Genomic DNA, 26114 nt, shown 5'->3' with positions numbered 1-26114 from the left:
AACCCATTTCAAAGTGATGAAGGGAGAATGGACGGACGGTCTCTTTGAGAACACTAGCGCTGCATTTCCTGTCTGTAACACCTTGTAAGGGTGGCTTAGCCTGCTAAAGTGCTGGGGTGAGGGAGGGGGGTGTGTGTGTGTGTGTGTGTGTGTGTGTGCAGGAAGCAGTAGTTGTTTTATCCCCCCCTGGCACTCTTCCAAACACCACTTTAGCAGTATCCTTAATGATGCCGGGGCCTTCCTGTGCTGAGTTGTTCCAAAGCTGAGCGGAGGGTGACAGTCGCCACACAGCCCTCCAACAGCTCCATACTGAGTGTGTGTACTGTCCTCACTGGTGTGTGCACGTGTGTGTTTGTGTTTGGGATAGACATTGAAGAGTTTGGCCACACTCAGCGGCGCTCGCTGCATGTGACGGCGGGCAGCACGGCTCTGATTGAGTGCCAGCTGCCTTCCAGCAACCCCCCAGCCCTGCCACGCTACCGCGTCAGAGGGAAGTGGCTGGAGGAGTCCACTGGTAAGGACACAACACACACACACACACACACACACACACACACACACACACACACACACACACACACACACACACATACACATACACATACACATACTCTCTCTCTCTCTCTCTTTCTCTTTCTCTCACATACAGCACACTCTCTGTCTCACTTTCTCTCTCTCTCTCTCACACACACACACACACTCTGTCTCAAACTCACACTCACATACTTATGCACATCTCTTGTGTTTTTCTTTTTTATTCATATTTTGCAGATGAGTATTTACTCCTTCCATCTGGAAACCTTCAGATTGTCAGTATTACCCCTGAGCACCAGGGCATGTACAAGTGTGGTGCCTTCAACCCCATCACCAAGGAAACCAGGGTTGAGTCTCATGGTACTAAAGTGGTGGTGAGAGGTGAGGGGAAATGTTGTGATAATTGACTAGTTCTTAATATTTTTTGATTAACTGCTGGATTATGATATGATATATTTTTACTGCATACTGTAAATGACAAGACTACTTTACATGGAACACTAATCCGTCTCCACGAACCCCATCCAGATGAACCTGCTCCTGTAACCGTCATCTATCCCACCTCCCCTCTCAACGTGTCCGTGGAACAGTCCAAGTCCCTCACCTTGGAATGTGTCCTGTCTGGGAATCCATCATCTGCTGTCAAGTGGACTCAGGATGGGAAGGAGGTGTCACTGGGTTCAAGGAGAAGACTCTTATATAGTAACCTGGTGCTGACTGACGTGACATCTGCTGACAGTGGGACTTACCACTGCTCCCTGCAGACTAACAGAGGCACTGTGGCCAGTGCCAACTATACTGTGAATGTGTTTGGTAAGTCCAGTGCACAGTTGTGAAAGCATTAATGAAGATTACTTTAACCTACATTCTTCAAGGATTGGAATCTCCTATGGATATACATTGAAACCATAGTTCTCTATGGATGATACACTGCAAATATCAGTGTAATAGAATAGAATGTTCTAGCCAAAAAGGAGCACATGAAATAATAAAAAGTCTTCTTTTTGTGCCTTTCAGAGACTTCCTCACTAGTTGCTGGATTGACTGACAAGGTGTCACCTCTCAACTCTTCTGTGCAATTTACCTGTCAAGTGAAGGGAAATCCTACCCCCAACGTCACCTGGCTTTTCAACTCGAACCCAATCAGCCCCTCACCACGCCTATACATGTCCAGCTCTTCTCTCGTCATCTCCTCCGTCCGACAGCACGATCAGGGCATGTACCAGTGCCTGCTGGACAATGGGATTGGCTCGGAGCAGTCTAGTGGCAGACTCACTGTCCAATCAGGTTGGTCCAGTCTCAGTTATTCAGTGTAGAGAATGGTTAAAGTATGACAGCATTTACAACCTGACAGAACAGAATGAGGTCAGTTCTCTCATAAAGACAGGCCATTTCCTGTTTCTTAAAGTGAAGATGAAAACAGATGCGTTCCGAGGAAAGTAGAGCAGACAGAGAGAGGGCCGATGGCATTGTACAGAAGAGACAGAAGAGAAATGTTTGTGGAGAGACGTGAGGTAGAGGGGGAAACGGAGCTCAGGAGAGGACGGCCGCTCAGAAGGGGTCAGCTTGCACAAGCAGCACCATGAGTGTGAGCTTTGTGCAGTCCGTCAGGGATAAGCCCCCAGACAGTGGAATGTAAGGAGTTGCTGTAGAGGGTTATGACGAGGACCAGACCACCCGGCTGTCAACATCATACACAGCCCGCCTTTTATTTATGAACACACACTCACCTCCCTGCACCCTGCACTCTCAGCATGGTGCACTGCTGCAGCTGCTTGGCAGGCCCCTATCCCATCAACCCCTGCATGATTAATGAAGGAATAGATACACTGGCCTCACGTTAAAGAAAAAAAAACATTGTGTGGGTTGTGCCTTTTTTCCCCATCAAGGCGAGAGAGAGATTTTTTTTTTCTTTTGCTCTGATGAAATGCAGGTCAGTGAAGAGCATTGGTGTTTATCCTGAAGCGTCATATATGTGTTTGATAGGGGAGGTGGAGAACTGCACTTTAGGGTCTGGAGATGTCAAGAGAATCAGATATGGCCGGTTTACACAGCTCCGTGGATAGAACAAGTCTCCCCCTGCCCCCTGTTCCCTAGACAACGTAATCTAATTACGTCTGTGTATACTTTGTTTTCCATGTTGCTCCAGGTCCGATTTCTCCGCCTGTTATCCTGACTGCTCCTATGAGCACCACAGTTCTGGAGGGTGGTTCCGTGACTCTTCACTGTAACGCCAGCGGTCAGCCCCTGCCCGTCATCCGCTGGCATAACGCTGCTGGTCCCATTGCCACGGACCCCACCCTTCTGCTTCTGCTTCTGCCACAGCCGGCCACGGCCAGGGCACCTGGCGACGGTCCTCCCCATCTCGTCATGTCCCGGCCGGGGAGCAGCACTCTCCACATCCAGGCGGCCTCGGAGGCCCACGCAGGGACGTACTCCTGTGAAGCCTCCAACCGGCTGGGCTCGGTACGGGCAGAGGCCGTGCTGACTGTAGGTGAGTCACCCGGGTGATTTAGTGTCTCTCTGAGCTAATGGACTGACCTCTACAGAGCTCGACATGCCCAGCCGTCATGTCTTGTTCCAGGTGGAACAAGCCTCAGACTGTGTGTGCAGCTCTTTATGAGGAATGAGATCTATCTGCTCCCATTGCACCACTCAGCCAGGGCATAATGCACACATTATTCACCACGGAGTGCAGCGGGACGAAGCCGGGAGAAAAAGAGAGGAGGGAGAAAAGAGAGGAGGGAGAAACAGAGAGGAGGGAGAAGGTGCATGATCGACGGCAAATAGAGATACAGGATGTGCAGTGAGAAGAGCCTTTAAAGCAGCCAGATAAAAAAGATAGTGAGACTGGGAAACTGAGAGAAAAACCATAAATCGTGCTAAGCAGAGAGAAAAGTGTGTTTGTGTGTGCCTGTGCCTGTGCCTGTGCCTGTGTGTGTGTGTGTGTGTGTGCCTGTGCCTATGCCTATGTGTGTGTGTTTGTATGAGCTTGTGGTGTGATTCTCCCCGGTATTTGAATGGTCTGTGCATGGAATGTAAGGCATCTGGCGGTGTTCCCAGCACCAGTTCTCGTGTTACTAGCTTACGGCTTGTTTGTTTTGTAAAGTAAACCATCACCACACACGAAAAACCTGCAAGCCAATCAGGACTCAAGACTCTCGTCCACGTCCCCATGGCAAACCCCACTCCTCCTCCAGCTCCTAAATTATGCTGCCACTGCTGCTGGTGTGCTCAGCCTGTGTGCCAGTAAGCCAGGCTGGCCCGCTCTTGTAGACTGTGCACACATACACACACACACACACACACAGACCCCGTCCTCCATGACATCTCAGAGAAAATTCCATTCCTTTGGCTGCCAGTTTCGTGTCAGGCATTATAATGTTCCCAGCTTGCCTGATTTCCCAGGTGGACTGTTCTGGCTGCTGTGCCGTTTCAATGGGGGGGGGGGGGGAATCCAAACAAACAAACAAAGCATTATGATGCAGTGCTGTGTGGGCCAGGCTTGTTATTTTATGTAGATTGAAAAAGTTTGCTCATGGTGCCGAGGTTTGCAGCGCGGGTGCTGCTGGTTCCAGCTCTGCCTGGGCTGAGACGCCGTTAGAAGGACACAGAGGAGCCCTATGGCGCTGCCCAGAGACAGATGTTCAGGTGCTTCCTGTACGGGGTTGCAGATGTCAAAGCATTCCAAGTAGCATTACCATATCAGTCACCAGACAGGCACGTCATCAGTTAGGAAAAGATTGCATAGCATTAAGAGATGGTTTTTCATCACGGAGGGATATAGCCTCTGTTGACACATTCACTAAAAGTTTATGCTAACAGTCGGCCTCTGTGTGACAGATCCTCAGCCCAGCTCCACGCTGGGGATGCCGTGGGAGACCCTTCCCTCCATACACCCTTTTCAGAGTGACGAGGGAGATGAACTGTTCTCATCGCTCGACAAGGTGGGTCCCGGCGACAGCATGGGCCTGCCCACGGAGAGGACGAGCGACCAGCCCACGCCTGAGGCACCGGTCATCATCAGCCCACCTCAGACTTACAAGCCTGACATCTACGACCTGGAGTGGAAGGCTGTCAAAGACACAGACATTCCTATCAATGCCTACTTTGTCAAATACCGTAAGGTATGCATAAAAAACACGAAAACAAACACAAACACAAACACCCACTGACTTATTCTCTCTCTACCCCTGCCTCACTCATATGCACACTATGCTATGATATCTAGGATTTGGGTCATTCCATGTGAACTCACCAAGGTCTTGGCAAGTTAGTAGGAAGGTGTGTTTATCTCCCTTTCCTGTATTGATTAAAGGACAACTCCGGTCTAAGAACAACTTAGAGTCTATTTTTGGATGATAACGAGTAACTGTACATGTACAGAGTTAGAATTACTTTGGTTTGTCAGTAGGGCCCCTCTCCACAGTATCACAGAAGTGTGATGAGATGTTGAGCCTTGTCAGTCGCTTAAAGTAGAACGGGCCCCTAAGACTATCACCGTATGCTATTTCGTTGTAAATGCATATTCTGGTTTTACTCAAAACCGCACCAATGAACGTCGTTTTGGTCCCCATGTTTACGCTCGAAATAGCCCTTATGTTCTTTGACCGGAGTTGTCCTTTAACCATTAATATACATTAAAAGATAAAAAGTCTAGAACATTTTTTAAAAATTGCTCAAATTCAATAGGTTAGATGAGATGCAGAACATGAAAAGGGTAAACATGAATTATTCCGACTGAAAATCTTAAGTGACTTTTTTCATGGATAAACCTTGACTTGACCTGTTGAGACCTAGGTGAGCTGACCTGGAATGACCCTTTCAGATTTCACACAACCACTTCTAAGCTAATCTGATCCAATGGCTTTTCCATCCCAGGGTAATGAGTAAAAATGCAAAGAGCAGACGTGATTGGCTGAGGAGCCATTTCCTTTTTAAAGGCTGTATTTTATCTTCTCATAATGTGCACACTTAGCCTGTATAAACTGGGCTAGTTGGCTTGTTAATAATATATAGGCTATGGAGGCTTACTTGCGATGGAAAATGTGACAGTTGTCTCTGTGGTACTCTGAGGTGTAGATTTAACTCTGTCCAGATTCAATTGTGGAAAGGTAGATAGACACAGCCTCGGCCACAGTCAGTTTGCTTGGTTTTGATATGTGGCATAGTTCTCTGTCTGATTAAATGTGTTAAGTATGCTTATCTGCTGGGATTGTTTGCAATAGGGGTGGCGCAGCCTCTGTGAGCCGGTAGTAAAGGTGTGTGTGTGTGTGTGTGTGTGTGTGTGTGTGTGTTTGCAGGTGAATGAGATGGGAAATGTGGTGGGCAGCTGGCAGACGGTGCGGGTGCCTGGCAGTGAGAACACGTTGCGTCTGAATGACCTGGAGGCCTCCAGCCTGTATGAAGTCCTGATGGTGGCTCGCAGCACCGCGGGGGATGGGCAACCAGCTATGCTCACCTTCCGGACGGGGAAGGGTGAGCACACCACCTTATTCTCACACAGTCTTTTTTCAGACCATGACAAATCAGCTGACATGTGTTGCTGACCAATAATTAAAAAAGGAATTTTGCATAGAATGCTCTTGTTAAATGGGGATAATGAGTCAAATATTTGGTCAATAAAATCATTGATTTAACAGAAGCTGTGTATATCAGTCACTTCTTATTTTATGAATAGCGTAATTTCACCCTGTCTTAATATCTTCCATAGATGATCAAAATACATCACTACTGGCTTTTGTTTTGAAAAGGCATATGGCTTGAAACTTTTTTATTATGCTGACCCACAGAAAAAACCTCGTCCTCCAACAAGAATCCCTCCAAATCTCCTTCTGTCTCTGTACCCGAGAAACCCCGGGAGGATCCAAATACCAACACACACTATGGGGTGGTTATACCAGACAGAGGTAGGAGCAGTGCTTAGGTTCCCTGTAACACAGCACTTAAGTCACAAAATACACTGCAGTATTTGCACTAAATGACAGGGGGGTACAATGCTTTCATGTGGATTTGTAGCCCTGATCCAGTGGTTTGAAATATTTCTTTGATTAGAGTCTGGAGGATATGTGTCCTGTTTAGTGGGTATATGTTTTGTGTGTCATACTGCTGATGTAATTACAATTCCTTTTAAAATGATTAAATATCATCATCATTTATTTGAATAACTCCTAAACGCAATTAATTATGTTACATGCAACTAGATTATCCTCCTAAATTACCAACCCAAATCAGCAGTCACTGGATGAGACTTCATGCAAAAAGTATAGTAAAGTCATTTATAATTTAATTTGTCACAAAAATGTTAAAAAGAGAGATAGTTAGTAGCGTTACTAATGAGAACAGAATGAGAGAGAGAGAAAGAGGGAGATAACCACATTAATTTAAGGTACCGGTATTTGTCAATTCAAGATAAATGAGTTGTCCAAAACATTTAGTCCTTCACAAAAAAACTGTGTGTACTGTGTGTGCTGACTGGAGTCATAATAACTTTCTTAAATAACACTGTTTTCTCCTAACCCCTCTCTCTCTCCTTTCACTCTCTCCTTGGCTCTCTCTGGCTAAGAGCTCCAAGTAAGTACACATTCCCTGCTGCCCTTCACAGCGATGTGTGTGTCTTGTGTTATCTCCCTACTCTTCTCATCTCCCCCGGAGACATGGATAAAATCGTTCTAATTGCCTCCTCCATTTGTCCTAATGTCTCTTTGTAAAGAAACCATTTATGCCATGGTTTGTCTCATTCTTTCATGTTGTTTGTTGTCGTTTCCTAGCCGTCCCTGAGGCTCCTGATAGGCCCACTATCTCAATGGCAACAGAGAATTCCGTGTATGTCACTTGGATTCCTCGGGCCAATGGCGGCTCTCCTATCACAGCATTCCGTGTTGAGTATCGCAAACAGGGACGGAGTGGCGAGTGGATGATTGCTGCTGACAATATCTCACCTCTGAAACTGTCAGTGGAGGTTCGCAACCTAGAACCAGGTGAGTCCAGCCGATTTATGTGGCATGACCAAAGACTCTGGCCTCCTCACAAACATACGGTCATCCTCACAGGGTTATTGCCTGCTTCACACTTCCCCAAGCAAAATAACGTATATGCCTTTATCACCACAGATTACATAAAATGCTATACAACAGTGACACAAAGTAATCAAACGTAATATAATGCTAATCTGAGTGAAGTTGTATGTACATCACTGATATGATTCAAGATGTCTCATACTCTCTTTTCTTCTCTTCATCTTTCCCATATGTTCAGGTTCCACATACCGGTTCCGTGTGATTGCTATGAATATGTATGGGGACAGCCCTCACAGCGCCACCTCCAGGCCATATCAGGTGTCAGCAGCCAGTCCTTCTATAACAAACCGCCCTGTAAATGGACCTCATATCTCTTCCACGGATGCTGTCAGTGACACTCAGATCATGCTACGCTGGACTGTGAGTATGACTGGAACACTTAACCTTACCTTACCTTACCTCACCTTAATGTTATAGAGCAATCTAAAATCAAAAAACCTGAGACTGGGTTAAAATCCCATTCATGTTTAGTCAGTTTAGTTAGTATGTGCGGCATGTTACTGGTGTTCCATAAATTGTCTGTATGCTAAGCCTGGGATTGAGCCTCCTGTAATTCACTCACACATGTGCATACAGTGGATGTGTGTGTGTGTAAGCTCATAGTTATTTTTTTCCAGGGTTGGTAGATAGCCCTGTGCAGGTTTGGAGGAAGGAGTGAATGGCTATTTTCAGAGTCCTAGATCCACATAGATGGGGGAAAACATTTATTTTCTTTTCAAAGTTTGTTGGTTTGCGAACACCAGTCGGGTCCACTTTTCTGCATGGCTCGGTTGCGTTTGAAGTGGGCGAGTTATGTTCTTAAACCTCTGTGTGATCTTAACCTTACTGAGGTCACTGCCTTCACTCACAGCCCAGACCCACTGTTACAGAGATCATTGATTTCATTACTCCCCTCCATTCCGCTTTGAGTGTAATTTACATCATGTTTTCCTGCAAAACTCCAGCAAACAGATCTCAACTGAGCATGACTGATAACACAACAATACACAAAAGTATTTCAGGAAATGGATCATTTGTCCTGCTTTGTTTCATTTGTAACTTCCTACTCTATTTTTGTCCTTTTTCAGTACACACCATCAATTAACAACAACACCCCCATCCAAGGCTTTTACATCTACTACAGGCCCACTGACAGTGACAACGACAGTGACTACAAGAGAGACATCGTGGAAGGTTAGTGAGCGCGCCTTGTTTATGTACTTATGTACGTGTACGTTGTAGATGCATAAAAGTGTGTGTGTGTGTGTGTAATGGATATGTGGTGCTACCAGGGTTGGGCAGGTCAGTGTGTTGATGGATGGCCAGTGAGTGCAGGGCTGTGCTGGGCTGAGCTAATGAGGCAGGAGAAAATGTGTTTTTAATAAATGGCTGCCTCTCTAATGGCCCTGAACTGTAACCCTACACCGGCTGGCCGAGCGGAGCTCAGGTTGACATGAGGAATGTGACCACTGATACGCCACCCAGCCCCCTTACTGCCTTACCTCCACTCCCACCTCCCCCACCATCTCATCCCCCGACCTCTGACCCCACAGCACAGCTCCCCTGTGCTGTACACTGCCAGGGATCACGGCCACATATTTTAGGCCAACCTACCCAGTTGCCCAAGTGTTTGTGCGTGTGTGTGTGTGTGTGTGTGTGTGTGTGTGTGTGTGTGTGTGTGTGTGTGTGTGTGTGTGTGTGTGTGTGTGTGTGTGTGTGTGTGTGTGTGTGTGTGTGTGTGTGTGTGTGTGTTTGTGTGTATGATCAACTCCTGATGTGTCTTAGCCATGTGCCTGCTTTGTTTCATACGTGGGTGTGACAGAGTCTCTATTGCGTTTCTATTAAATCAGATGGAGGGAGACTTATTCTTAGAAAGGCTACCATGCCAGATTAGAGAGTCCTCATCTGGTCGGGGAGTTGAGTGTGTGCATAGATGTGTGCCTATGTGTGCGTACAGTATGTGTGTATATGTGTCTGTGCTGCACATTGCTGCTTTGCCCAGTGTGTGTGCTGTGGGGAGTCTGGAGGCCGGCCAGAACAAACAGCAAGCTGCCATATATGGAGCTCGTCTGGAGTAGGCCCACTGTCTGGGCCCTGGTGGGACCAACAGGGAGAAAGAGAGAGAGAGAGAAAGAGAGAGGAGGAGAAGGAGAAGGGGGAAAGAGGGAGTGGGGGAACATATGAATGTGGTTGTGAGTGAACAACACTGGCTTTCACATGCAGTCTAATGTAACTATGTCAACCCCCCCCCCCCCCCCCCCCCCCAACTCCAGGCAAGGTGAAATGGCACCTGATTGGCCAGCTTCAGGCAGAGACCTCTTATGACATCAAGATGCAGTGCTTTAATGATGGCGGGGAGAGTGAATTCAGTAACGTCATGATCTGTGAAACCAAAGGTGGGTGTCGACCAACATACATACTCACAACTCTTCTGTATATGGCGCAAAGTCAGTAAACATCAAAGAAAGTCAGAAAGTATACGATAACATCTGTTGGACTGCTATTGCAATTCTTCTATGGAGTGCAGTCGATAGATACAGACAGTGTATACACAGACTGTTGCGGTCTTCTCAGCTTGCCTACTGTATATGCATCAGTATGCCATGTGCTAGTGATTAGGCCATAAGTTATTATCTTCTCCTCGTGTCCAAGACAAATCTATCTCTGTTGCCATGCAGCCCGCCAGCCCCCAGGCCTTCCCAGCCAGCACCCCATCACTCCTCCTGGGCCCGATCCCCCAGAGGCCCCTGCTTCCGCTGGGGGGCTCCTGTCTGTGATCGTGGGCTGCGTGCTTGGCGTAATGGTGCTCATCCTTCTGGCCTTCATCGCTATGTGTCTGTGGAGGAACCGTCAGCAGAACAGCATGCACAGTGAGTCCCCACACAGTTGCACACACACAGGTTTTCGTTTTTTTTTTTTTTTTCACAAGTGGTAGACCTCCCCCCCAGAACAGCCTCAGCTCAAGCATAACTCCATCTCTGCCATTCCTTCAGCTGAATTTGTTTATTCGTTTAACACGAAGAAACAAAAACAAGGTTTGCTGTCAACATTGTCCTGTTTGTACTAATGCGTGTGTGTAACTGAAGTGTGATGTGGTCCCGGTCCCTGACAGAGTATGATCCACCCGGCTATCTGTACCAACCAGCAGAGATGAACGGACACGTGCTGGAGTACGCTGCCCTGCCTGGTTCCAGTCGTATCAACGGCTACAGCCACAGCACCCCCATGCTATCACAAGGCTGCCACCACTTGCACCACAAGCTGCCCAATGGCCTGGCGTTGCTCAATGGCTCTGGTGGCCTATACTCGACCAACCTCTCCCATGCACGTGACAACACATTGCCACATGGCACCATGGACTACGAGCACTCCCATCCCAATCACCTACACAATGTAAGTTCCTATCACACTAGCAGTGGTCTCTTCCAGTGGTAGCCCTGCAGTGGTCAGAAATGTGACCGATGTCTGTGTTGATGTTACAGGGAGGAGCCATATATACAACACTGCCTCAGGCTGACGCCTCGGACTGTATGAGCTGCCAGAATTTCTGCAACAACAACAGGTAAGACAAGACTGAAGGATGTTTGTGTCCACTAGACTCAGCTGGCCGCTACTGTATACACACAGGCTCTTTGGGCGCTTGTTTTGGTCTCACATTTCATTACGTGTCAGTTAGCCTCTCACAGCTAATCATATTTTATAAGCTGACGGCCTGGATCATCTTGTCATGCCATTAGGATGAAACCCCAAACCAGTGTTTCGGTTGGCCAGAAATTACATTCTTTTTGTGATAAAAGTAAAACAATAAATGAAAAACTTACCTGTCAGAATGTTAAGTATAATGTTCATATTAAACATACAAGCTATCATTTGACAGAACATTGGTGTGCAAACTAAAAAGTGGAAGAAATGATAATTTCTCATATTTTATTAATGTGAGTCACAAAATCTTTCAGGGTCCCCCCCCCTGGCAAAACAGTTTGTTTGTTTATTTTATGTCTTAAATTCTATACTTCTATGAGTTGTGTGTTGCTTGAGACAACAGTTTTTTTGACAGTTTGATTCTAGTGGAAACCTAGATGTGCTTGTGTGAAATAAAGACCAAGAGAGGGGATATATACTGAGAAGAGAGTTATTAGCAGAGCAATAGTTTAAAACTTATGTTCAACACACCATTGTCTTTTGGAAAATAGCATTAGGTCGTTAATCCAAGACTTGAAGTCCATATGCAGCATGGAAAATAGCATTAGGTCGTTAATCCAAGACTTAAAGTCCATATGCAGCATGGAAAATAGCATTAGATTGTTAATCCAAGACTTTGTAAAGTCCATACTGTATGCACCATTTATGTAGTGCTGTATTGTGACAGGTCTAAGAAGAACCTATAAAGTAGGTTAAATAGTTAGAAGAGTCTAAGAGACTTTCTTGCCAAAGTTATCATCCTTAATTTGACATTTCTCACCATTATCACTATGGAAAAAGCACTTTGCTTCATGATGGCTAATCCACTCTCTGTGTGTTTGTGTGTGTGTGTGTGTGTGTGTGTGTGTGTGTGTGTGTGTGTGTGTGTGTGTGTGTGGGTACACTCATATTCAGGTGCTACACAAAAACCAATGGCACTTTCTCGGGTGGCACCCTCCCACTAATGCACCGCGTGGCACCATGCCAGCAGGACAGTCTTGAGATGGTTCCTCTGAGCCATGTTGCGCCCCAGTGCTACGTGAACTCTGGCAGTCCCCAGCTCCCGCCGCACGTCCGCAGTGACCGGCCATACCAGCTGGAGGACAACCAGGGCAACAGTCTGCCCCCTTCACAAAGTCCCCCTGGGGAGCAGGAGCTGAGCTCTACGGAAGAGAGAGGTGAGCCGCCAAACATCTCACACGCTCATCACAATGTGGCTCTAATAGGAGTCCACTGGGAGGCCTGCTGCCTTATTTCATAGCAAACACTGCCACATATGTTTGTGTTCATGACATTTTCCTGTCACGGCTTTATAGATATATTACAGCCACTGATCTAAATAAAAGTTTGACATGTGGAAGACACATGGACACATTTCCATCTCTGATGGCCTGTACTGAGATAGCCCATTACTAATGTGCTATATATCAGTGTGGATTCTGGACCCCATCTGCTAGAAATGCATTTCCACTGCACTATGCAATAGTGCCGCATTTATCATGAATACGGAAAGACCTACATCTCAACAGAAAAAAGAAAAGAGAAAGAGGATAAAAAAGAACCTACTGTATACAGGACATGACACACAAAGAAGGGAGAGGGAAAGAGTGGGAAGGAAGGGGGGGGGGTATGCTTGTTGTTAGGTATTTAGAATGTCCTGCTCTCTCTGGTGTCTGGTTTTGGTATTCATTTGTTCCTCCATGACTGTTGCAGAGGAGGAGCCCCAGATGGAGGAGCCGGAGGAGCCGGCAGTGTGCTGGGATAGTCTGGCCGATTTGGACTGTAAGGAGAAAGTGTCCTTCATCTCCTCCAGCTCTCTAACTGGAGACCTCATCCAGCCAAATGTGCAGGAGGTCTGAACACAAACAAAAGTAGACGCAAACGCAGACACAGGAGAAGAGGAGAGGAGTGGAGGACAAAGGCAAGCACTAGCATGATCAGCGACTACGTGTGACACTAAGGACACTGCTTCCCGAGCTGGGAACGAGAGAGTGCATGATGAAGTGTGTCTGTGTGTTGTGTGTGTGTGTTGTGTGCGTGGGTTGTGTGCGTGGGTTGTGTGCTTGTGTTGTGTGCGTGTGTTGTGTGTGTGTGTGTGTGTGGTGTGTGTGTGTTGTGTGTGTGTGTGTTGTGTTCGTGTGTTGTGTGTGTGTGCGTGTGTGCGTGCATGTGCGTGCCTGTGTGTGTGTGTGAGAGAGAGAGAGAGACAGAGAGGGAAAAAGAGTGAAGAGAGGACATTTGGTCCGAGGGAGCAAACAGCACGCTGAAGAAGTGACACACAGAACTGAAACTACTACTCCATTGGGAGGTCTATCAGAAAAAAGAAGAAAAAGCTTAGATGACTTATTTATTTTTTTGTAGTAGTGATATATTATTTCATATGAATGTATCTGTTTTTAAAATGTTCATCTTTTATATTATTTATGGTTTTTTGTTGATAAGATAATTTTTATTCTTTTGTTTTATTTGTCTTCCACAATGGGTGGATTTTAGCCATTGTATGTGTAAAATTTTGTATTACAAGGAGATGATATGGACAAGTCTGAATCCTGCTCTCCCTGATTATTTGCCTGTTCTGTCCCGTGCTCCATGTTCCTTGAAAGAGACACAAGCCAGAGTGTTAGGTATTTCTGGCTGTGCTTTGATGTGGCTTACTGATGGGCTCCTCAGCAGCAACTGACCCGTGAACACAGAGGGGCAGTGGACCCCCCTCCCCCCAGATCTCTCTCCTCAAGCCCCCTCTCTGCTCCACTGCCTTTCCCGTGACCGCTTGATGCCCTCCTGCATGCGTGCAGGCACACACACACACACACTCTCTCTCTCTCTCTCTCTCTCTCTCTCTCTCTCTCTCTCTCTCTCTCTCTCTCTCACACACACACACACACACAGACACACACACACACACACACACACACACAAGGTATCTCAAGTAACTGAGATTATGAAATTACCTGAAATTGGCACTAGCCACTGTTCAATTTTAAAGAATCTTCATTGCGAAACCTCTAGTAAATCGGAAACCAGTTGTACTGTGTATGATGACTCACAAGGGGAGCTACATTCCCTTCATATAGAATGTGTCATATGTCATATAGACAGTCATGAGTGCAAGCCATTGCTAACAGGATGGCAGTGGGAAGATCAGTCTGGCAATCTGTCCTCCTTTTAAACAGTGTAGTTCACACACGTCATGTCCAGTTGTAATTTGGGGTTGGGGGGGGGGGGGGGGTGAGAGGGAGAGGAAATTAAAAAAGAAGGGAAAAAGAAGCACTGATTAGTTATTTCATTATCCATGCTGCTGTTCCCATTCACATAAACACATGCACACACACACACACATAGATAGATAGATAGATAGATAGATAGTTAGATAGATACTGTATTGATCCCCAGGGGAAATTCAAGATACATACAGTAATATCTGCACTTTTTGCCAGTGAGATTCTCTACTGTGAAACAGAGATGTAAGATCCATCACATAAGCTTGCTTGAGAATTGACAGTCCAACAGCATCCCTCTGTAGGCTTGTAAGCATGAACCCAAGAGAGAGGGCGCCATGGTCCACTTGTAGTCTATAGCCCATAGTCAACCCACAGTGTCCTACACTACATGTGTAGAGGCCACTGAGACACACACTGGGCCTGAGTGGGGGTTCTCTGGATTCACCTTATCCAACAGTCAACCCACCATAGCCCTGCACTGTATATGCAGGACTGCGTTGTCCACCCCGTCCCTAGCTACACTGGGCATGTGGACTGGGGACGGAGTGAGCCAAGAAGAGGGAGGAGAGTTTGTATGCCTGGCCTGTGAACATGGCCCTTTCTCTAGGAGAGCGTACACATTGTTGTCCTCTAGAGTGATAAATGGTCATTTTCTCAGCTCGTTCCACCTGATACAACAAAAAGAGAATTAACATGGAGGAGGAGCACTGATATGTTTCAAAGGAAATGAGAGTCGGAATGAATTGAACAAGGGCTCCCCTCCTGGCTACAGGGCCTCAGTCCCAGAGAACACAAAGGGACAGGAAATGAAGAGAGGAGAAATAAAAGAGGGACTGTCAAAGCGAAAGGGTGGAGATGCTGATGACAAGAGCCTTTGAGACACTGATGGGATGGAGATAAGCCGAAAATGGTCGGATTGTCTGTCGTTCTCGTCATCCTGTCTGTCCACACCATCCCTCGCTCGGGCCGTCCCCTCTTACCTCAACCCAACCCCTGATTAAGCTGGCCCTGGAAACAAGCGTAGTCTTTGTCTGAAGCCCGGAGCTCACCGTGCGGACCTGTTAGCACCCTCCTGTCTTTAACCACACCCACTCCTCTCTCCCTTCATTCTTTTAGGTGCAACGTATGCTGACTATGATACATTCCCTTTTGTCCCCTCTGGGCAAGCATACTTGGCCTGACATTAAAAGTCTCTTCATCCCTCAATGGTCAGAAAACCACAGAGATTCGACTGGTGGTTTCTGTCTGCCCTGAGAGAGGCACTAGACATATTCTTAGCAGCTTCCAAGCCCCAAATAAGCAATCCATTTAAACATGCATTCCCTTACTGATGATAGGGCATTACATGTGCATCCTACTCATAGAAACTGCTCACAGAAACTACACACACACACACACACACACCAAATATGAAGGTCACATGAGGGCATCTGTTCTTGATCTCCTTTCTTATGTGTCTATCAATAGTGACAGAATGAGTTCTCATTAAAGCTACCACCGATGACAAGTTGGACAGGCTAGTTAAAAGGAAATTGTTACCTCAGTCAACCTTGATTAAATCTTCATGGGCTGAGTGCTGTGCTGTTTGATTTATGCACATTTAGTGCCCGGCACTTTGTGCTATTCTGGCCACTTTACCAGAACCAGAGCCTTCACAAGTAGAATAGCCCTTTAGGCTATGTACATTTGGACTAGATATGAATCCAGATTAAATGAGAATATAATATCTATTTATTTCAGCAAAATATCTTCTGAACTGGAAGAAAGAGAATGTTTGACTCAAAAAAATGTCACTGTGTTACTCTGTCAGAGCAATTCAACTACAAGTACAACTCAAGTACAAGCATTTCTGACAAGCACAATCTCATTTAGTCCCATAAACATGAGTGGTCATGAGGATAGCAGAGGAACAAATGCATTATCTATTATTTATCACTGCTTGAACTGATGAACTACATCTACACTGCATGAACTGATGTTTAGTAGTAATCTTAACCTTAATTCTGTGAAGAACCTTTTTTTACTAGTTTGCACTGTAACCTACATTACAGTCCAGTGCACGGCTCGAAAATGAAACCTCAGAAATGGGACACAATAGTTAAGTGGGAAAAGGATGAGACTATTGTGAGTAGGAAGTATGCACAGTGAAAGAGGTTTTGTACTACACCACGTTAATGTGCTGTCCTCAATTACATTCACACATGACTACCTGTCTGCAATGCTCAAGGTTGGTTAAAAACAAAACAAAAAACAAAAACATATTCTGGTTAGTAACACAGTCCACATTACAGTGAAACAGTGTACAGAGTCTGTGTTTATTAAGCATGATTCACAATTCATGCCAATACTGAAAAACAAATATTATACACACATTATACACACTGAAAACTGATAAAAATATATGACTGTGTGATCAAATGAGCATATGTCAATCAAGCAATTATATGCAATCAAGATTAATGACTAGATGCTCTTACCATATAATAAACTGAAATCAGACACACTGATAAACAGGTTTCCTCTGACACCCAGAAAAAAAAAAAAAGCCATATTTATAGCACACTACATTTGGAGCCTGTCTAGCCAATGACCATTAGTATAGGGTCAGTATTGTATGTGTAGAGACTCAGGTCAGTGTAATGTTTGAAACAGGAGACCCAGAATCCTCTCCCTCCTGGACGTCCAGCTCATTATAGTAGAAGGTGATGTTGGCCCCACTGTCTGTTTCATACAGGGCTTGACAGGTGTACAGACCCTTGGCACTGAGGGGCAGACTGTTGATGAGCAGAGTGGACGAGTTGAACACCAGGTCCATGTTAGCAATACTCTTTGACAGCGGCTGGAGCTTGGGACCTTGGCCATAGTTGTAGACCAGGACCTGGTTGCTTTCTGTTCCAGGTTTAGTGTAGGCCCAGATGAAGATAGTGGGTGACACGGAACCACAGTCCAGCTCCACGGAACTACCCGCCATTCCCGTCTTCTGATGCCTCACATACTCAACCTCCTCAGGATCCAAGATCTGCAGGCCTAAGTTAATATGCACAAATGTGAGAACCCATCATGACAAGGCATAGTAGGTAAAAGGATATGGAAGTTGGCAGACATGCCTGTGTGGGCCCATTGTGGGATTTATATGGGCAGAGTGGGCTAGGGCAGCGTCATAGATATTCAACAGCTGGTTTAACTGTAAAACCACAGTTCATTAGCCTGTGGTGGGACCTCAGTATTCAAATTGACTGGGCAGGTCCCTCAAAGTTCCCACATGGGGCCAGAGTGAGTTTGTTCATGACCCCTTTGGACTTACAATTCTGCCCACAATATATGAAATTGACCCAAGGATGTCAGCTTACTTTGTCTCACTGCTTTTCACCAGCCATGCGGTCCACCAGAAGAAATAACATTCTCTACTTTTGTCTTCCCATGTTAAGGCCAAGAGGTCCACCATGGATACTCAGAAAAGATCAATTTGAAGCTCTAGTCTACTAATACATAACAAATATTTTCTTATTGTTTTTTTATTATTATTTCAGATTACAAATAAACAAAATCATGTAATTGCCATAGCTGCTTTGCAATGTGTGCATCTGATTACATACCAGTAAGAATGTATGTGTATGTAAATGGTATAAATCCTCATGCTACATCACAGACACAGAGCCAGACTCCAGTAAAATGGTAACATTATGAAATATTATATTTATACAGTTATAATAGTAATTTAATTAAACTCAAACCCATTTTATGTTTATACAGTATATTATTGTCATAGGAGCCATCTGATGGAATCTTATCATTTCTTACCTGGCAGCAGAGCTGGGAGGAAACAGATGAGCAAGTATGGAGTTCTCGCCAGCAATCTCCCCATAGTGCCACAAACTCGAGGAAATTCCTAAAACAAACCTAGAATCAAGAGGCATGTAGATATCGACTTGCTGCAAGCACAAATTTTTCAGGCCAGTTCCCTTAAACAAAAAACACACACACACAAGCACACATACAGTATGCACACACATGTACACACATCTACACGCACATACACACACGCACAACAACCACACATAAGCATAAGCATAAGCATACACACACACACACACACACACACACACACACACAGACACACACACACACACACACACACACACACACACACACACACACACACACACACACACACACACCTTGAGAACTTACAGGAAGCAAGCTGAAGATTCTAAATTTCAGTATATTTCAGTTGGAGTGCTGTCTGAGTATGTGTGCTCTCTCTCTCTGTCTCTCGCCCTTTATGCTCTTCAGTTTCTCTTTCTGAGAGATGGTGTCCAGTGTCCATCTGATATCTCTAAATGATCCATTATTGATCAAGCTGGCAGAGACAGGGTGTTTGATATTCCATTAACCTGAGAATAAAGTATAAACATGACCCTCGGGAGTTTATCTTTGAGAGAACTGGGAGCATGAAGACGATTTTAGAACATTTTAAATAGGATCGTCACCAGGGCTGTAGTGGAGGCTAAACGCAAGTAGTTTATCCACAGTTTATCCACCTCTGAAATTTCAGAATTCTTATTAGAGTTTATCCACCTCTCAAAAGAGTTTATTCACCATTTCCAACTTTTAACATTCAAAAATGACACTGTATTATCCACATTCACAATATGCACTCATTGACACTCTAGGAACAATTTAATACCACTGGTATTGTTATAAACATTGGACAATAACAATCACCAAACATGTTCTGAATGCCTTTTTTAAAAATCCGATACCGCATGACACAGTCCACCTCACTGTGATTCATAGTTTACCCACCTCTTATTTTACCACTACATCCCTGATCGTCACTGATGATCAACATTATATTTGGAAATTTTCTTTAAACTGGGCCTCAAAGACATGGCATTGACATCATGTAAAACGATATCGAGTAAGTTCATACCCTGTGACAGAAACCTACCCTTCTCACTCAATTATTAATGTTCCTCTTTCCTGGACACTGTTGTTATAACTGCTCTTGTGGGGTTTCTTTTAGTTGAACACAGAATCATAGTTGCAAAATTGTAATGAAAGTGTAACTGAACTGATAACAGTAGATATACATTAACATTCAACAAATTAACTTCCATCTTACTTTAGCTGTACAACGGACACATATACTCAGGTTGTTCTGTCTTTCAACGAATATCATCTCAAGCAGTACTGAACGACTGCGAGTTATTTGTAATAAGTAATTACAGTAATCATGATCTGTACTTATGGGCCTATTGTAGCCTGGATAGACAGGCTGACCAAATTCCTTTGTGGTGAAACATATCCCTTATTAAAGCAGGCTGACATAGTGCTGCCATGTTCAAAGGCCAGACACATCTGTTTGAGCAGACGAGGGGTTTGGGAGTGGGTTGGAGGAAGGAGGAGTGGAAAATGTGAGTCGTTGAAAAACAAAGTGTTTTGTGACTGGATGTGTTTGTGGGGGGTGGAGGCAGATAGAATTAGAAAAGACTGGGAATTTTAAAGGGAAGGCGGTATTAGTAAGGTATGCGGGTCTTATCTGGATGTTGTGAGTGCTTTAAAAGCTTTCAGGTGCAGTGCCCTTTTGGCATGGATGCAGCGGGGCACAGCTTGAGCCACTCTCTCTATGGGCCCTGGCAGGACATGAGAGGAGACGAGAGAGGGCCCTCATAACATGGAGGGGTGGATAGAACTGCCATGTGTATCTTACTCATCTCATCCACGGCCATTCCCAAGTCCTCCTACATAAAGTTTGTTTTGGGGCTATGCATGTGCGTCTGTGTGATGATGGTGGGGAAATCTAGATGAAGCAACATTTTTGTTTCCTAAATATCCAACTTTCTCTAGATATCCGATTTTGTGTGGCTTGTTCATGAATGATAGGAAAGGGACAGGTGTGTAAAGGTCACTAGAAGGTCACTGTAGCATGTAGCCTAATCTTCAATGCAAAGATTTACACCCTTGCCGTTGAAAAGGTCAGTAGTGTCATAAGACTATATAATTACAACCAGACACAGGCAGTATTTTAATGAAATGTGTATTTTGTAATTTGTATTTTAAAGGATTGGAAAAAATCAAAAGAATTAAAAGAAAAGTTAACTGAGGGAGCCAAATGGTAAACTTTATCACTCTTCTGGAAGGACAACACAGGGTGTAAACCCGTTTTTGTCACTGTGTAGACAACTTAAAAGCATTAGATCTGTCTTTTCTATTTTATCATCCCCTTAGAACATGTCTGAAAGTTGTTTTTTCAAAACTAACTTTAGGAGCTTGAATTGTCAGGTGTATCAAGTGCTACAAGACCCCATATAACCATGAACTTTGACGCCATGACCTTGAGTAACTAATAGCTGAACCTCATTCTCATTACAGGACAGTATTAAAAAACACTTAATGGATTTGACATGAGGATTTACATATGTAAGGGATAACATCCGTCGAGGTGTCCTGATATACAGAAATAATGGAGGAGACAGAGGCAAAGACCTCCCCGATGCAAAACAGAGTGGAGTTTTCTCCACCCTGCCAGCCAATCAGAAAGTAGTATTTCTTGTCTCTTAGGGATACATGAAATCTGAGACATCTAATCATATCTTACAATGTTTCATCTTGCAATTGAACCAGGAAGGCACAGAGGAAAAGATAGATATATTCTGAGCTGACATATGCCACAATGTATTGTAATGTAATGCTACATTAGTGAACAAAACTGTAATTTCATTGAAAACGTTGGAGCATTAGATTTTTGAGGAAAATGAGATACTCTTAGATATCTCTAATATCTTTTAACACCAGGAACGATAGCAGCAAAAACAACAGTTTTAAGTATTGCTCTACTTAATATGAATGGCAACGTCTACACCGCATACTATGATAACAACATTAAACAATATCGCTGGGGATCACTTTCAAACAATAAAAAGCTGTCAGTCTATCAGAATCCAATTAATTTACATGTTTTAGGGGGTAACGCTTACCCACCACACATACACACACGTCCCTTCTCTCTCGTTTCCATATTGTGCACACCTTTCCCAATTTCTTTGACGCTGCAAGTCCCTTTTTGCTCATCATTCATCTCACTACGGTTGGGTTTTGTTCCACTCCAGCCTCCTCAGAACTCCTGCCACGTAGTCACTCCAGATCCTCTGGGACAGGCTTACTTGCCAAAACCACCGAGGCATCAGGCTGGCCTTGGAAGCCATAGAGATCGGAGGGGCAAGTAGGGATGGGTTAACTGTCTGCATTGAATAAAAAGGAAAATATGCTTCAGAAAAATATTTTTACTGCTGACTGTAGGCCCAGACAATGTAAAGTTGCTTTTGTTTTGATCCAAATTCAGATTGATTTCAGATAGCTACATGATGTCTTCTATGCATTCTTTCATGACAATCCCGCAATAATGTACAAGGTGACGTTTTACTATGCACACCCTTCCTCTGTATGCCCATAAAGACACCGTTTAAAGCACAGTCTCCAGTGTCTGAGGGGTTAGATTGAAGTTCAGCCTGCACAGTAACGGATTCCAGGCATCAGGTTCTACCTATCTCTGACCCTTGAAAATGTGGAGGAGTTTTGGAGTGTCAGGAGAGCGTTAACATGCGCATGGATAAATTTAACTGGTACTCAAGATACTTAATGTATTTGCTACCTGACCAAATGGTCGACCCTCTAGAGAGAATTTTGTTGCATTCTTCCTTACCATCTGATGGAACGAATTACACATAGCGTAGGACAATTAACCATATGTTAACCATGAATACAATTGGGACACAGAGAGGGCTGGATGAGCTTAGCCGTGCATGTGCTAATGTGAGGAGCATCTCAGGTTCATGTCAGGGAATGTAGTGTGTGAACTCCTAGACAAGCTAACCTGGAAAGAGCCAGATGGGGATTGGGCTTTAAGCACCACTGAGGCCTTCTGCAAACAACATGTGGAAAGACTTTGGAATCTAATGTAGCATGGAGTGTTTATGTGCTGTGCACAGACTGCTGCACTGTCCGTCAGTGTGTGGATGGCCAGTGCTACAATAGATTCCTACCAGCCAGTATGTCAACCTCAAGCGAACGCCCACCACTCCTAAACCAACAGAGCACTTCTTCTCCCACCTACTAACCTAGTTTCCAAAGGCTCTGCTCATTGCCTGCTGCTTACTGGAGAGTACACATCCAGTTCTTATTAAGAGGACAAGCTTAGCAAGCCTCAGCATTTTCAGGAGCTATTGTGGGTGGGCTCAGTCGATCAAATAGGACTCTCCATGACTGACCAAAACAGGGTAGTGGTATGTCATTTTGTTGTTTGTAGAAACTTCTGCTACTGGGCAAAAGGATTAATGTGAGCTGGGAAATCATCAACAGCTTTCGGCACACTCAGTGTGACCTCACCAGCTTCCTATTTTGGTTCAAATGTTTCCCTCTTTAGTGGCGAGGAAAATGGAGTAATATGTTTTTGGTTCATTTTCCAAAACTCATTTGTCGCATCCTTATCAAACCATTTACCGTTATTTTTTCTCATGGCCAGTTTACAATTATGTGCAATTAGACCAACAATCAGGCCATAGCTTCAGCTGATTCCATAGATAAACACTGTGGGGATAATGAAAGAGCGATTATGGCTCTATCTGAAATCTGCAAGCAATCTAGGCTGCCTTCAAAGACATCACCCTGGCCTTCCCTAATTGATGCCCCATCTGTCCCACTGCTCAGTGCCCTCCCCAGTGCTGAACTGCATGGGACAAGCATCACCTTAGAAAGGTAGCTTTGAATCAGCCATATATCCATCTCCTTTGCCAATTTCACATTCTTCCCCAAACAGGATCAGGGCACATAGGCTCCTTGTGTCAGAAATACTGTGCAAATAATTAACAACAAGAGTATGTAGATCTCTCAATTCTCAGAAACACAGTAATGAAAAATAATTTAGCCAATTAATGTATGTGTAATATTGATCATTCTCTTTTACAACACTCTTCATCCAAATAGTTTTGATACTGGCTCAGAATTGTCTCAGACATTCTATGGCTTTCTAATGACTCTACATATGTGGCAAGTTTGCATACTATTAAAGAAAGAATGTGAATGAAATCCAAGTCAATGCTCTGACAACTCCACTATTCTTACATGGCATTTTCTCAATGAGCACCAGCTCAGCAAAACCTTAACCACAACACTATTTAAAATGTGGAACAATAATGTTTACTGTATTTAACACCCAGGAGCATAAACAAACACAAACATCAACAGAAGTGCACTCAAATGATTTTCAGCTTGACAAGCGTGCAGGCACTCACAGCCAAAAACATCAAACAGTAAACACTCACTTACAAACCCATTCAGATACACATTTGTAGCTCCTCCTAGTCAACACAGAAACTATTCCCCTCTTTTGTGGCCTTAATACTCGTTTCAGCTTCATAGTTCTAGGAGGCACAGGCATTATAGCACTACAGTTTTTTGAAAAACAAACTTGAACCCTGGTGTGCCTCCGCATCTGGAAGCAGTAGAAGCCATGTCTGAAAGATAAAAACGATATGAATCGCTTCTGGCAACTTAAATGTCCAATGTGGGATCAATTACAGAGACAGCGTTCTGAAAGTTTAGGGAGATGTTGGGGAGGTGGGGTTGCACTATGAGCAGTGTATTCTGGAGAAGACAACACACACACAAACAGTAAACAATATATGTCTCTTCATTCTGAATTTGAAATGTAGTTCTACGTGCTTATGGATTGGCGATTGTCAAACGTGGCAGTGCTTATATGATGTTCCACCGATGCACTGCCTTTAATGAGACTGTGATGGCTGTTCCGGACGAGACAGGCCACCCCAGGCCAGGTCTTTTTGTGTGCTCTTCAGAGAGGTGCTTCTGAAGAGAGAGGCAGCGAAAATTGAGCAGCACTAGAGCTATAACTCTTCCCTGCATAACGTTTAATGTACACACTGTTTATCCATCTCATTCTCTCTCTTGTTCCTCCTCTCCTCAGACACACACACACACACACACACACACACACACACACACACACACACACACACACAGACAAAGAAACATAATGAAATCCAGATTGCCTGGATGTCTTTTTGTTCAAAGATTCAAAAGGAAAGCACATTGCTGCCTTTGTTTATGAGAATTTTGTTTTAGATTCGGGATCTGAAGAGAATTTCTCTCACTTAGCAACAGGTTGTCGCCTACTGTGTTTAATTAACACACATATCGGTGTGTTACAAATGCAGGACCAGCAGGATGCACACTGATATGTAAATACCACATTAATTCAAGAGACAAATATTTCTCTTACTTCTTTGTCATTTTTCTGGTTTTACATTAGTGACTTACATTTGAAATTTGCCAGCAAATGTCACATTTAAAGTGATCAGCACTCAGTGGAGTGCCTTTTTCATGTTACTACGGATCATAATAAGGTGGTCATGGTGAGACACAACTGAAAAAATAACTTTACTGCCATCTACTGGTCTTACCATGAAAGGAATGATACTTCAATATTGTGTAAAACATATTCATCACAGCATTAAAACATATATAAGAACCCATAACATCACACACACTCATGTGTGGTAGAATATCCTTAGTACATTTAAAGGGATTCTCATGAAGAACCAGAAATGTATGCATGCCAATTTCATAATTTCAAGAGCACAGTGCCTCGGAGTTCATGTCAATATCCTCTTGTTAATGTTAACCCTGTGGACAGTGAAATTGGCTACTAGTGACAGACTGTAACTGAAAGTGGGAAATCTCAAATTATTGTAAATCACTAGAATACAGGGACAGTGGCAGAGGTATCAACAGATGATTCAAACAAGGAAGTGATGAGAAGACTTGAAAAAAAATCTGAGATTCGAAATGTAGGCAGAATTTAGACATGGACATATGTGTAGCCTACATACCATTACATCCACACATGAGACTTTTTTGTAGCCAGTTTTAAATCTAGACTTAAGACCAAACTGTTCTCAGATGCTTTCTGCTAACTGCGCTGAGTTACAAATTCTGAATCTGCCTTGAAAATGATTCTACTTTGTCTTTTATTACTTTTATACTCTTGAACTGACACGTGACTGTTAAAACAGCACTCACTGAGGCACTTATTCTTACTGTACTCTACCGTTTTTAAATTGTCCTAAAATTGTTGAGAATTGCTTTAAAACTTAAACTGTTTACCATATTGTTAGTCGCTTTGGTTAAAAATGCGTCAGCCAAATGTAATGTAATGTAATGTAAACTACTTTTGCCTTTGTTTTTTTGCTTATTAATTATTCTTTATTTTTAAATGATTTTACTTTGTGCGTTTTATGTTTTCTTTTTATTATGATCTTTATTATTATTCTTTACTTTTTAAACCATTCTTTGATTATTGCCCTTCTATGCTTTTATCAGCTTTATTATTGCTTTTGTTTATGTAAAGCACATAGAATGACCTCTGTGAAATGCGCTATATAAATGAAGTTGACTTGACTTGACTTTAAAAAAAAAAAAAAGATTGTATATTCAAAAAGTAGTTGTGTGAATGTGTGTGCGACTGGCCACTTGTCTTTGTTTGCCCTCCACACTAGACAATGTTTGGAGGCTCTTTAGTAGGCTGAACTGACTTGTATAT

The 26114-nt window shown here is 43.9% G+C and overlaps 1 protein-coding gene across 1 annotated transcript in view; it reads left to right on the top strand.

Annotated features, from left to right (window-relative positions):
* Positions 1–13820, top strand: part of cdon (cell adhesion associated, oncogene regulated) — a 28815-nt gene extending 14995 nt beyond the window's left edge. Inside the window, exons 4-20 of the mRNA XM_076281937.1 lie at positions 368–514; positions 772–915; positions 1063–1347; positions 1552–1821; positions 2684–3028; positions 4378–4661; positions 5838–6012; positions 6327–6443; positions 7305–7514; positions 7792–7973; positions 8681–8786; positions 9866–9988; positions 10271–10462; positions 10705–10985; positions 11075–11154; positions 12189–12451; positions 12987–13820. Coding sequence (XP_076138052.1) covers positions 368–514; positions 772–915; positions 1063–1347; positions 1552–1821; positions 2684–3028; positions 4378–4661; positions 5838–6012; positions 6327–6443; positions 7305–7514; positions 7792–7973; positions 8681–8786; positions 9866–9988; positions 10271–10462; positions 10705–10985; positions 11075–11154; positions 12189–12451; positions 12987–13132 — 3350 coding nt within the window. The 3' untranslated portion in view covers positions 13133–13820. The remainder of the gene's footprint in view (positions 1–367; positions 515–771; positions 916–1062; positions 1348–1551; positions 1822–2683; positions 3029–4377; positions 4662–5837; positions 6013–6326; positions 6444–7304; positions 7515–7791; positions 7974–8680; positions 8787–9865; positions 9989–10270; positions 10463–10704; positions 10986–11074; positions 11155–12188; positions 12452–12986) is intronic.
* Positions 13821–26114: the final 12294 nt, after the last annotated feature.

Source organism: Alosa pseudoharengus, unplaced genomic scaffold, assembly GCF_046254945.1.
Source record: "Alosa pseudoharengus isolate Yale_2024_CS ecotype anadromous, Long Island Sound unplaced genomic scaffold, YU_APseudo_1.1 YU_APseudo_1.1_scf_13, whole genome shotgun sequence".
NCBI lineage: Eukaryota > Metazoa > Chordata > Actinopteri > Clupeiformes > Clupeidae > Alosa > Alosa pseudoharengus.
Note: the sequence above shows the minus strand (reverse complement) of the source record. Positions and strands in the feature narration are given on the sequence as shown.